This window comes from Balaenoptera physalus, assembly GCF_965194825.1.
Source record: "Balaenoptera physalus genome assembly, chromosome: 10".
Taxonomy (NCBI): Eukaryota; Metazoa; Chordata; class Mammalia; order Artiodactyla; family Balaenopteridae; genus Balaenoptera; species Balaenoptera physalus.
Window position 1 is genome coordinate 32599108 of NC_138889.1, and position 14204 is coordinate 32613311.

Consider the following 14204-nt stretch of genomic DNA (forward strand, 5'->3'; position numbering starts at 1 on the left):
CTAAAATTTGATTATCTATGTTTTTTCTTGATTGTTTCCCCTGGCTTTTCCAAAGACAGGAATGAGTTAAGTTGCATGAGTAAAACCCTCACAGGGTTCATGCAGAACCTGAACTACTGTGAGAAACAAGGTTATTAGGAATATCTTTTGCACAGCACTTAATTTTTAGTGTGGCAAACCAGGAATTTATATAGTCCACCCTATTTATAGGTCCCCTCCTAATAATCAATTATAATTTATGATTACTCCAAGTTCTTATTTAAGACCAATCCTTCACATATGCACAGGGACCTATTTTCTCTTATCTTTCCAAGAATTTTACTCCTCAAATTGTTTCCTTTCTTCTTGCACTATTATATTTCCTCCTTTATTGGATACAGACATGGTGAAATAGTTCCCACTAAAAACCAAACCAAACCAAAAAATACTCTCTTGGTCCTTCTTCTCACCAGCTATTATCCTATTGATATTTATCTGTGCCACTTCATAATAAAATTCCCTAAAAATAAAATTGTCTAGTTTCATCTATAATATTTGACCTTTTTAAAACACTTTGACCTTTTTAAAACACTTTCTTCTCTTGGCTTCTCAATCACCACAGTCTCCCAGTCTTTTTTCTGTCTTCCTGACTATAACTTCTTGTTGTCCATCATTGACTCCTCCTCCTTTCCTGGACTTCCCAATATTGCGGTGTACTCAGGACCATTACTTGGTCAAACCTATAGTTTTAAAGACCAGCTTTCTATACTTATGATTCCCAACATTGTATCTCCTACTCCTACCTGTTTCCTGTCACTTACTTTTCTGACAATTCCACCATGATGTTTAACAGTTATCTAAACATGTTCAAATCAGAATTCTAAATTTGCAAGACCACCTTCCTCTTCTAAGAAATCTTCTCTATCACCAGAATCCTTCAGCTCAGTGAGAAATTCAATTGATTGCTCAGGCCAAAACCTTGAAATTATTTTTTACATCTGTCTCCCATGTCCCACAGCCAAATTCACAGGTCTGATATAAAAATCTTAGCACTTCTTCATTTCCACATCCACCACCCTAATCCATAACACCATCACATTATCACTTGGATTACTGCAATAACCTCTTAACTAGTTAAGATTATTTAAAAAATAATCGTGAAAACTGTTAATTTTATATTAAAAAATTAAGAACTCTAGAGTTCAATAAATAGAGAAATTGATAATTATTACAAATATTAAGAGAGACTACAGTAGCTAGATAAGTGTAAGGAAAAATGTTGGAAGAATTTTAGTCAAGAAATATTAATACAAATTTAACTAATATGAAGAATAATATACATATTTGGTTATCTTGAAATTCAGACCTTTGTAAAATTGTTTGACATACTTGCATTTGCAACACTAAATAAAATTACTATTAAGAACAAAATTTAGGAGTCTCGCGTTTGAAGACCCCGCTTCGCCACGCATTTAAGATGCCTCGTGGGAGCCGAAGCCGCACTTCCCCCCTAGCCCCTCCGGCCAGCCGGGCACCTCAGATGAGAACCGCGCCCAGGCCAGCGCCCGCAGCTCAGCCACCAGCAGTGGCTCCACCATCTGCTGTTGGCTCCCCTGCTGCTGCTCCCCGGCAGCCAGGTCTGATGGCCCAGATGGTAACCACTGCAGCCGGCATGGCTGTGGGTTCTGCCGTCGGCCACACTCTGGGTCATGCCATCACTGGTGGCTTCAGTGGAGGAAGTAATGCTGAGCCCTCAAGGCCTGACATCACTTACCAGGAGCCTCAGGGAACCCAGCTGGCACAGCAGCAGCAGAATGGCCCATGCTCTTTTGAGGTGAAACAGTTTTTGGAGTGTGCCCAGAACCAGGGTGACCTTAAGCTTTGTGAAGGTTTCAGTGAGGTGCTGAAACAGTGCAGATTGGCGAACGGGTTAGCTTAATCAAGAAGTTCCAGTTGAAGGTATGGAAAATCATCTCTCATGACCACGCTGATTTACCATTAAAAATATAATTGATAGTGAGGATATAAAGTGTGAAGCCACCAGTTAAACCGCTCCTCAATCATTAATAACTTTTGTGCTTCAGGATTGCAGTGGAAGAGGGTATTCTCACCATATGGAAGCTCAGTGAGATGATATTGAGTTTGGGGCTAGGCAGATGTTTGTGTGGCCTCTTAAACATGCTTTTGTTTGTGAATTAATTAGAATAAAGTGATTTTATTTCCAAAAAAAAAAGAAAGAACAAAATTTAATTGTAGGTTATTTAGTTTTATTTAACATGAATCCTTCAAGGGGAGGTTCTAGTTGGGAATACTTTCTATCTTGTGAGAATGAAGTAACAATGAAATATTAGCTTTACCATCTTGAATTTTCTCAAGGAGAAACAAGGCCCTAATATCATTTACAAAAAAATCCAATATAAATCATCTTCAATCCAGGCATAAACAATTTTTAAAAATACAGAAAAGAAAAAAATAAAGAAAAATTAGATACATCAAATATTTATTTTCTCACTTTTACAATTTCAAAACAATAGACATTAAAAGGAATATTTATTTAGGAACATTTTTTCATTGAGGTTTGGAATTTGTGGAGGTTGAAAAAAAGCTTGACAGAATCATTAATATAGATTAACAATCGTTTTCAGGACATGAAGTATGAGGAGCTTTGAGATTTCTTTAAGCTATAGACCTTCTGTTCAAGGTTCTTCCTAGAAAACATGTTACTGAAATATATTTTCCTAAACTATTTTTACTATTCACAAACAAGTTAATATTATTGGTAGTAATATTAAATATTCTACTTTAATATTATGTGCAATAGACAATTAGATAAGCATATATATCTTAAAGTCCTTTTAAAGTGTGACAATGTGTAAATCAACAATGAAACCAATCGCTGCTTTTCTTGCTTGTGAAGAGTTTTCCAGCTGCAAATAGCTAACAACAAAGTGAACCTGATAGAAGATACATTATAGAATGGAAAATCAGCATGCACTTATCATTGACAATGGAATAAACGTGGTGAGGGCTATGACTGATTTAGGAATCAAAGGTACACAATGTTTTGTTCACAACTTTCCATTGGTTTTCAGAAATAATAACAGTATTCGATAGGACAGACTTATTGACTATAGCAGAAAAATTGTCAACTACTTTCATTCTTCTTCTTTAACCAAAGATAAAACTATATGACATAAAAGACATTTTTCAATTGTCTTGTTATATACTAATAAACTGTGTTCATACAAGATGTAATGGAAGACTTTAAGTGGTAAAAATGGCTGTATAAAGCAAGGAAAGCCTTGAAACAGTGTTTTGAAAATAAGGGTACCAACATAGCAGATATTACTAACAATCACCGGTTACTTTCAGGGAAAGTAATTTGTTTGCTAGAACCTGCCAATTCTTCAAAAAACCAAACTTGTCTTAAGAGTTTAAATTCTCTGCATGTTTTCTGCTGTAAAGATCCTCTTACTGTGATACTCCAGGAAGCTGCTGAAATTGGTATGCATGTGATAAAAGCTGAGATGCAGATAAAAATTCAGAGAAGATTTTGTTATCTTGAAAGCCAATTATGTTGCTATATTGTCACATTTCTAGACCCAAGATTTATCTTCTGCAAGAAGTACAAATAGCATGGTTTATAGGATTGCTTCTATAAAACTGCCAATCATCATAGACTACTGTTTAGTATTCCAAATGTGCAAGATAGTTGACTACAGGCAGAAGTAATCAGCTGACAGTATTGAGAAATTACTGTCCCTGTACAAAATTTGACTCCTAAAATTCTGTAATTCTACTGCTATAGTAATAGCTATATTTTATTGGATAAAATTTCAGATATACTATACCCTAAGTTCATTCTATAATGGCGATAATCCAATTTAAAGTTTGACTGTATGTTAATCTTAAATCTCAGGATTTTGGCAAAGATGTATTTTTCTATGCAATTCTAATTTAATGTATTTATTTATTATATATCTCCTTCACTAAATGTAGAGATTCCTATTGGCAGAACAATGAATGGCACATAATAAAAGTTCAATAAACATTCACCAAATGATGAATAAATTAAAGAATATGAATAAAAAACACCCGTAAGGTAGCTCTTCTAGCTGAGTATAGTACATGAAAATAGGGATGCTGGAGGTTTTTGAACACATACAATTTTTTCGATTTTGTTTATGTAAGTTTTCCTATGAATAATTTTACGGAGTACCCAGTATGTGTAAAACACTGCAGTAATGACTGTGAAAGTTACTGAGTTAGGGGAAAAAAAGAGATTCCCTTTTCAGGAATGCAAAGTATTGCAGAACCTTGCAAAATAGATTAAGACACCTCAGAAAATGAATGAAAAGTAACAATGTAATTTTAATAAAATTACTTTTAAAGTTCAGGATCTTAAGAGAAAATGAAACAAGCCTTCAAATGTTAGATGGTGGAACAGAGTATAAAGTTAAACAATAGTGTTCATTGGGTAGATTTAAATAGAAGCTAAAATCTCAGAAATATCTCATGGGTACTACAAAAATACATCTCAGGAGGTGTATGAATCATGATGATTAGGAAGCATGAAAGAGATTTATGTCAGTTTGCTTGAGAATAACCCTAAGATTGACTGAATCATTCATTTATTCAGCAGATATTTATTGAAAAACCTACTTGTGTAAGCCACTGTTCTACATGCTTGGATAGAGCAGTAAACAGACAAAAATCTCTGCCCTTATCAAGCTTCCATTTTAGTGGAGGAATACAAAGAAAACAAACAAACAAACAGATAAGTAAAATATATAGACTATTAGGTGGAGATATAGGCTATGGAAAAAAATTTAAAAGGGAAACAGGATGTAAAGTATCAAGGAAGAGGAGGGTTACAATCTGAAATAGGATGGTCCTGAAGGGATAAAGAAACTTCCTTCCTTGCAAAAAGAAAAAAAGAAAAAAAAAAGAAGAAACAAAGAAAAAAGAAACTTCCTTGCAGATATCTGAGGGAGAGCATTCCAGGCAGAGGAAACAGGAAGAATAAAGTCCCTTTGAGGGAGTGTGCCAGGCTGTTCATTGAAAAGCAAGGAGACCAGTATGGTTGGAACAGAATAAATTAGGAAGCAAAAAGTAGGAGAGGAAATCAGAGAGGTAAACGGGCCAGATCTTGTAGGTTGCTATAAGGATTTTGTTACTCTGGATGAGATGAGAAACCGTGGGGAAATTTCCAAGAGAGGAGTGATATAATCTGATGCTTTAACCAGAATATTTAGACTGCTGGGTTGAGAACTGACCAGAAAGGAGACCAGGGTGGAAGCAGGACTAGTCAGGTGGCAGCTGCACCAATAATGACTTCAATCAAGGTAGTAGCAGTGAAAAGTGGTGAGAGGTGTCTCGGAATATATTTTGAACATACAGCCAAGGTAATTTTTCTGGTTGAATGGATGCAGTGTACGAGAGGAGAAGAGTTAACAATGATTCCAAGACCTTGTGCCTATGCCTCAAGAAGGGTGGAGATGTCATTTACTTTTATGGGAAAGACTGCGGGTAGCACAAGTTTTTCAGTAAAGGGCAGGAGTTCAGTTTTGAATATGTTAAGTTTGAGATGTTAATTAAACATCCAAGTGAAAATACTGAGTATACAGCAGAGTTAGGGGAGAATACTGGGCTGGAGCTATAAATCTGAGATTAATCAAAGTTTAGATGGGATTCATAGGCATGAGATCACTATGGGTGGAGTAGAGATAGAAAAGGTCAGAGGACTGTGCTCTAGGGAATCCAATTAGAGATGAAGGAATAGAAAAGCCAGAGAAATAGATAAAAAAACAGAAGTGTGTGGTGACCTTGAGGCCAACTTATAAAAAGGTTTCAAGGGGTTGAAACATCTTTTAAAAATGTTGCTGATAGATATCAAAAACTCTGAGATATTATTATAGAAAGGGAACTTGAGTGTGAGTTCTATCATTTATCATACACATTTTGTAAACTATTCTTCAATATGGGGTTTTACTTTTCCCATCTTTAAAAATGGAAATAAAAATATCTACCTCATATGCTATAAATATTACTAGATTCCGTGTAAAACACATGTATGCCTGAGATCCAAAATATGCTCAGTTCTTATAATTATTCATTTTTCTTTCTACCCTTCATTTGATCATTTAAAAAGTTTGAGTATATGTTTGAAGCGGTGCACTGAAAGAAAAGAAAGTGACCTGAAGCTCAAATATAGGTCACTAGTACATTTTACCGCTAGGGAAGTGAGAAGAGTTATTTAGATGAACCCAAAAAGGGCATAATGAGCCACATTTCTAGATCTAGAAATGCCAGTCTGATGTATTAGTGATAATTAGGGTTAAAGGGGAAGAAATAAGAGCTAGAGGCTCACAGATATTTTTTTTTCAATGAAGAATTAGTTTTCGTGAAGTGGGCCACAGAAGTAAAATGCAAAGTGAAAAGTTAAAGTAATCTATGTGGTTAACAACAAGCATCTTTGCAGACATGCGAGAAACTGTGTGCCTGAATATTTGAACAAAAAATAGGAAGCAGCACCTAAAAAGAATCTCAGAAAAACATAAGAGTGAAGGGGCTGATGCCTATACTAAGGAAGAATCTGCTTCCCAGCATTCCACAGTGGGAGGGGTTGGAAGGAAGCAACATAACATTAGCGTCTGCTGGTAGAAAAGGTACTTTGGTATAGTCTACTACACAGTGCCCAACTGAGGCCTAATTCAGACTTAATTCAGGTCATTACAGGAACGGAGATAGCACTAAGTGCTTCTAGGTTGCAGTACTTCTGCTATTTATTCCTAGAGTACTGCACTTCCTTTATCATTTTGATTGTTGTGGCTTATTTGTTGTCTTTCCTGATAAACTCTAAGGATAGTTTATATGTCATGCTGAATGGCATTTATTAATAATAATAACAACAATAATAACTAATTCTTTTTATTGCTTAAATCTCCCCAGATTTCAAGGACCTTAACAGTTGATATAAACAAGATTCCATCATAAGAATGAAGGGTGGCAGGATTTGGTAGTATATGAGCGTACCAGCCACTGGCTTGAGTTAGGCCAAAAAATTGGGTAGAGTTCAAGAAGTCACTATAAATTTTAAAACAAAAGACAGAACCTAAGGAGAAGCTCAGTCCTAAAAAATGAGCATGAAAGCTTGCCAGTGACACATGGCACCCCAAGTTTGGTTAGCAGTAGAAGTAAAATGTGGAGACATTCAGGAGCCCATTAAACATGTGTAGAATACTGGGTCTGTTTAGCATACCCAAGCCTACCTGGGTACTCGATATGAAGGTCTGTATATCCTTAAACAGAATCAACTAATGAGCTAGGTTGGAACAGAACTTGCAGGTGTAGAGTCAAGGGATCCAACTGTGAGAAGTTGAAAATATGAAGACAGAGGAAAAAAGGCAAATGCTGACCCCACAGATTTATGAACTGGGTAGAGAACATGCTGGAATTTAAAATGATCAACACAGAAAAATCAGACTATACTAGGGAGAACTTCTGCAGAGGCTATTCTGCAGGCCAAGGGGGAAACAAACAGTGGAAATCAGGAACCAAAGAAACTCTCAGAAGATGTTATTTCTGAAGAAAGAGCAGAAAAACTCAAAGTCAGGAAAATAATTCTAGGGTCTCAATAGGAAATAATATGTTATATATATTATATTATAGATATATTTATATATCTAGTCCATTCATTTGTCCATTCATTTATTCAGAAGGCACTATGCTACGTATTAGAAATACAGTGGAATTATTTTTTTTTAAAGTCCTTGCCCTAAAGGATCTTAGAGTACAGACAGGAGGATAAATGACTGCAAGACTCTCTTTGGGTGAGATTGCTTGGGTACCTAGGGGTTCTCTGGCTCTCTCTAAATCACCAGCATTTAGAGGACAGTCTTAAACCCACGTCACCCAGTAGAGTAAGACTCTCCATATTGAAAAATGACACTCTAAAACATAATCTGATTTCTCTCCTTAATATCCCACAGTGTTCCCTTTTGCCCTTATGATCAAATATAATCCCTTAATACAGTATCATAACATGGCCCTTCCTGCTCCACCAGCCTAATCTCTGAACACCCCTCCTTGCGCTCTGTGCTCTGCTTTTAGTTACTTGAAAGCACATGGCTTACTCTTGACTCTGACCTTCCTCTTGTCTGGCACAGTCTTTCCTCTTGTCCTCGCTTGGTCTATTCCTACTAAGCTTTCAGCTTAAGCTTCACTTCCCTGTTCCCATGTAGGTTAGGTACTCCTGCTATTTGCTCCCATAGTACTAGACTTCCTTTGTCACTCTTACTGTTGCTGTTTATTCGGTTGTCTATTTTTTCTGATAAATTGTAAGGATAGTTCCTTGGGACACAATGTATGTCTATTTTGTTTACCATTCTATATTCAGCAACCTCAGCACAGTGCATGGCACCAAGATAGAATTTTTAATTGCTAAATGAATGAATGTAAGAAATTTAAATTCTGTGAGGCAGAAACTGTATCAATTTACTAATCATTTTATCTCCAGTACTTCACTCAGAGCTTAGCATAAAGTTGCTGCTTATAATATGTTTAACTGACTAAATAAATGAATGCCATCTTGACCCAGTCACTCTCACCTTATTTGCACAAAACCCCGGTAATGATCAGGCACTATGTGTAATACTCTCAGTAGCTTGTTCTGTTTCCTATACGTTATGCCCTAAAATGAAAGGCTCTGGGATTTTAAACCAGGGCTGGAACTGGGCTCAACCTGCTGCGTACCTGTTTGGAATCAGTCTGATCATTACACTTTCATAAATAACCAAAAGCTGCCATTTTCTCCGACCTCTGAACCCACCTAAGTAGCCACATTGTTCCTCTAAACTTTGTAAGTTGCTCTGGTTACCTATCTGTGAAACATAAAAGGCACATATGAAATCAAAGGACCTAGCAGACCCTTGACTAAATGGAAAGTGAATCCCAAACATTAAAGGTTATCTTAGGGAAGTGGATATCTGTACATTCATAACTGAAAAAAAATATTAAGGCAGGAAAACAATAAAAATATATCCTTAAGTGGTGACATAAATGATGAATTATTGCATATTCCCAGGTAGAAAGATAAGATAAACTATGGTCAAGCCTGAAAATTATCCTGAAGGTCAGAAGGATATTTTATCATTATAATTAAGGCTAAATGCCTATAAAGCTTTTAAGAAAATCACACAGTGAAAAAGTTTTCAGTTTTGATGATAAGTATACAATATACTCAGTATGAATAATCATGCCAGAAAATTGTAATAATTTATGTAAAACTGCTTTAAATGATATTAATTTCAGTATCAATAATACATTTATTATTATATGCACATAGCATAATTATTAAGCATACTTACACACAGAGTGTAATAAAAGCTACCCATTGGCAGCAAATGAAGTTTCTGCCCTTTATAAAAATAATCTAATGCAAATAATACTGATACATATATTAAGTGATAAATTATCACAGCCATGCAATTATAACATACCAAGGACTTCAGAGCATTTCTGTATTTTTCTAAGAGCACTGATGGGCTATTTGTCCTTCCTCTTCTGACTTCTCTATCCTTCCTTCCCTCCATTCTTCTGGCATTTATTGATAGATTATATCCGGACATATACACAGTAGATAGGAAGATGGGTAAATCTGAGTCCCTGCCTTGTTCTTCTCTACCTGCTAATTTTAAACTCATTTTCAGATCCAGTGGTTTCTTCTTCAATAATCCTACAACTGAGAGGTTGATTATACTGGAAGCCAAATAAATATTCAGATGAGTTCTGGCCCCTTCAAAGGAATACCATTTGTAGACTGGCAGGATAGAGTAAGAAAAGAGGAAAAGATGAAATTACACAACAAGGCAAGGACCCCCTAGAGGAAGTGTCTAAAGAGATGAGAGCGGATGAAATCAAGTATACAGCTCTAGGGATGAGCCTTCAACAACAGAAGGTCAACTACTTTTGTATTATAACAAAGATGATGAGGGTGGGTTTAGACAAATTTGTAGGTGGGAGGGAAGGGTAGGCATTTTCAAGTGGTCATATTTCATAGCTTGAATTTTCTCTGTAAGGTAAAAAGCAGGGAGTTCTGCTAAGGGAAAAGTTAAAGATGTGGACAGGTATGTGCACTACTAAAAAAAAAAAAATGAACGAGGATTGTGGTTTCTAGAAGGACACTGATCAAGTTACTCCTAATAAGCTGATATGACAATGAATGTTATTTGTGAAAGCAGTGTAACAAGCAGAGGAGGAAGGCAGTAAGACAGTGCAAAACCACACAGGAAAAGGGGTACATTGCGTGCACCAACTGACCTATAACATTTGCCATTCCTTAAAAAAAAAATCACCCTGTCTTTCTCCGTCTATATCATTCCTTATTCTGTTCAATTTTCCTTCATTTACCTGACTGGGCCACTCTGAAAAAACTTGATCAATTTGGAAAAAAACCAAAATAAAACAGAAAAAAGCAGCTCCTTGTATGGGGGACACACCCTAAAGCAAATTAGTCACAGTTATGAATAAGTTTCAGTTACCATCTATATGATCCATCTATATTAAAATTGTAGATTTTTCTCTAAATTCTCAAAAATTATGAAAAGCCACACTACACAGAGAGAACACAGTTTTTTTGTTTTTTTTTTTAAAGAGTGCTAGGTAAAATCACAGATGACAGAATAAGAAAGGAATATATGGTGCTCTATGAACAAAATCATAATATTTTCACTAGTTGCTAGCAGAATGGTTAACAATATGAGAGTTTATACTACAATCGTCATACAGTCATACAATTACTAAATAATTTCTTCTTACCTGTATTGCAAGGGCACGAGCTACAAGACCTCTAAGGTATTGTAAAGGATCTTCTGGACCTTCCCATTTGCTTTGCCATGTGAGAGGACACTGCAATTTTAAAAGGATCAAAATTAAGTTTACATATACAATATTACATATAAAAGATCTTTTAACATTAGTGTGATGGGGAAAATATTTTGGCATAATTCACATTATGTGTATCATGAATTCATTTCATTAAGATATGTCTTTTTCTATTTTATACATAGTATCAATAATGTATATGTGTCAATCCCAGTGTATGTATAAAATAGACAACTGATGGGAACATACTGTATAGCACAGGGAACTCTACCTAATGCACTGTGGTAACCTAAATGGGAGGGAAGTCCAAAAGGGAGGGGATATCTGTATGTGTTTGGCTGATTCATTTTGTTGTGCAGTGGTGGCTAACACAACATTGTAAAGCAACCATACTCCATAAAAAAATTAATAAAAAAATTTTTTAAAAGATATGTCTTTTTCTTTGATCTTATCTCATTAAAATTGAATGATAAATAGAGTCAGAATGAATTGACCTGTTTCTCTAAAAGGAAATATTTTTAAGTAAAAATTCTTGAAAGAATAAACAAATGAACATAAACCGGTATATAGAAAGTAGCAAACCATGTTTTCTTGAAACGATATGTAATGAAATCAAATTAAATTTCACAAATTCATTTTATAAGTAGTAAAGACAAAAAACAACTAGTCTTGTGTCCCTACAGAATTACAGAAATTTCATCTCCCAAACCACATCAGATATCAGATATATGACAAAAAGAGAATAAAACAGAAAATACTCTAAATTAAAGAAATAAATAAAACCTTTCTAAAAAAGTTACCTTTTTAATATCTGACCTTCTTTTAACTGACATTCTCCATTAATACATTCATTATAATATTATATCTTTTCTGTGAGAGTTTTCTGGATTTTTCAAATATTATGTAACTATCATTCAAACTTAATACTTATTTTTCTCAAGTGGAATAATAAGGAGAGAGCATCAATTTCTTAACCCAAAACTCTGTCTGATTACATAGCTGAGAAACTACTCCAGGCTAGAGTATATCAACAATGTATGAAAGATGGAAATTGTAAGATAACAAACCTTACAGTGAAAAAAAGACCTTAGAAAACATCTAGTTCAATTACTCTAGGTGAATGAAGTAAGCCTTCTTAGGAATATGGTAGCTAAGTGCTGGAGCTAGGCTGTGAACTGAAACAGGTGTGATGATTTTAAAACATGACCCCTAACTAAATCCTTTGACAATTCTCCTGTGGAGACTTGAAGTCTGCTCTTCTTCTTAAATAAGTGTCCTGTGAATATAGCAGAAGTGATGTGGTGCCAGTTTCCAGGTCCAGGTCTTAAGAAATTGGTTGCTTGTATTTCCTGTCTTTTGTGACTCTTGATCTTGGAACCCATCCAACATACTGTGAAGTCCAATTTTTGGAGAGGCCCACGTGGAGATGAACTGAGGCTCCCAGCTCTCAGGCAGCACTGACTTGCCAGCCGCATGAGTGAGCGGAGTGGAAGAGACAAGCTTTCTCTACCAAGGTCTACCCAAATTTCAGATCTGTAAGCTTAAAATAAAATGATTTAAAAAAAATTATTATGTTTTAACCTGGTAAGTTTTGGTGGGATTTGTTATACAGCAAGACTTAACTGATACAGTTCTTTGGTATCCAGAAGTAGGGTTCTACCTTAACAAAAACCTAAAACATATGGCACTAGATTTGAGACTGGGTGGTGGGCTGAAGCTGGAAGAACCTTCAACAGAATGTAAGTGAAAATATAAAGGACTTCTAAGAGAATAGTGGAGGTGTAAGGGACTTTGAGGACTTAAAGGAAAGGGAGGAAATAATCTCAGACAGACAAAAGTACTCTCGGGACCTTAAGGGCATGCCTTGCAGATCCTTTCTGTTAAACAATAAGGCTTCGATGAATCTTAAGGGTGTTGTCCCACAGCCAACACACAAGAAACCTAAGGTAGAGAAAAAGGCTTATCACAAGATTTATGGCCATAGATTTTGTCTAATGTTGTGAATCTCAATGAGATTCAAAGCAAACTCACAATCTTAGTATATTGTTCTGGCCTAAGCTTCATCTGTTTGGGATTAATGGGGAAAAGAGGACACAATTAAAAAAGAACTTTGGACCCCAGAATCCCTATGGGTGGGAAGCAGGTTGAGAAAACCACTCAGCTGCAAACACGGCTAAATCTTATTGAAATGTATGGATAATTAAGAGACGAGAATCAACAGCTCAGAGGGCAAAACCAAGAGCCATGGATAATTATTCCCAGGGAACAATATGGAATCCTAATAAAGGAACTAAAAACGTAAGCTTGCTTGGATTTCAGAATTGCTAAGGACACGTGAGCCTCCCATTTCCTCATTTTTTGAGTGGGAATGTCTATTGCAGTTACCTGTCCTACCATTTTATATTGGGTTTGTAGGGGACAAATAACTTATCTCTGCACGTCATAGGTCTTTAGTTGAACACCATGCTTGAGAAACTGTTTTTGAAGAACCAAACCCAAGAAGCCTCACCCATACTTCCACCTGATTTTGATGACAACATCTGGCCTGAGGCTGTAAAGGAATGAGACATCTGGGGAAACTTGGAAGGAGATGACTGCATTTTACATGTGGGAGAAATGCAAATAATTTGTGCCCAAAGGGCAGACTGCAGCAGCTTCAAAACATGGTCCCCAAATTACTTGATACTCTTCCCATTGAGAGTTGAGGTCTATGTCCACCCCACCCCTTGACAACCCGACCAACAGAATAAGGGAGAAGTGACGCTTTATCAGTTTTCAGATCTAGGCCTTAACAAATTCACAGCTTTCATTTCCTCTCTCTTGGGGTATACACTTTTAGAACCAAGATACCATGTTGTGAAGAAGCCAAGTAGTCCATATACAGAGGCCCATGTGGAGACATCTAGAGAGCAACCAAGGCCTCTAGCCATGAGTCCTGATAAACTACCAGCCAATAATCAGCACCACCTAGCCAGCCCTGTGACTGAGCGTCCATCAAGTAGATCCTCCTGCTGTAAGCTGAGCTGACTCAGCTGGTGTCACACGAAGCAAAGACAAGCCTTCCCCACCAGACCCTGCCCAAACTGCACACTCATGAGCTAAATAAATGATTGTTCTTGTTTTCAGCCATTTAGTTTCAGGGTAGTTTATTATGTAGCAATAGATAGCTGATAGGTCAGGTTTTTCATATTCTAAGTTTTATGCTTTTCCTGTTGTAGAAAGACAGCTCCTTTATATAGTGTTTAATTACATAAAATAAGTTACTGTGGTAGGCAACCTTTAAGATGCTCCCAGTGATCCCTGACACTCGGCATTCATATCCATCCTTGGGAAATTCTCTT

The 14204-nt window shown here is 36.2% G+C and overlaps 1 protein-coding gene and 1 pseudogene across 3 annotated transcripts in view; one reads left to right on the forward strand and one right to left on the reverse strand.

The window, feature by feature from the left end:
• The window catches only part of DYNC2H1 (dynein cytoplasmic 2 heavy chain 1), a 381735-nt gene that overhangs the window by 62590 nt on the left and 304941 nt on the right, over positions 1–14204 (reverse strand). For both annotated transcript variants that reach the window (XM_082409863.1, XM_082409862.1), the window contains one exon: positions 10798–10887. In XM_082409863.1, the coding sequence (XP_082265989.1) occupies positions 10798–10887 (90 nt within the window). The remainder of the gene's footprint in view (positions 1–10797; positions 10888–14204) is intronic.
• LOC309636678 (coiled-coil-helix-coiled-coil-helix domain-containing protein 2 pseudogene) lies at positions 1425–2192 on the forward strand (annotated as a pseudogene). Its single transcript has one exon. The product of its transcript is annotated as a coiled-coil-helix-coiled-coil-helix domain-containing protein 2 pseudogene (transcript).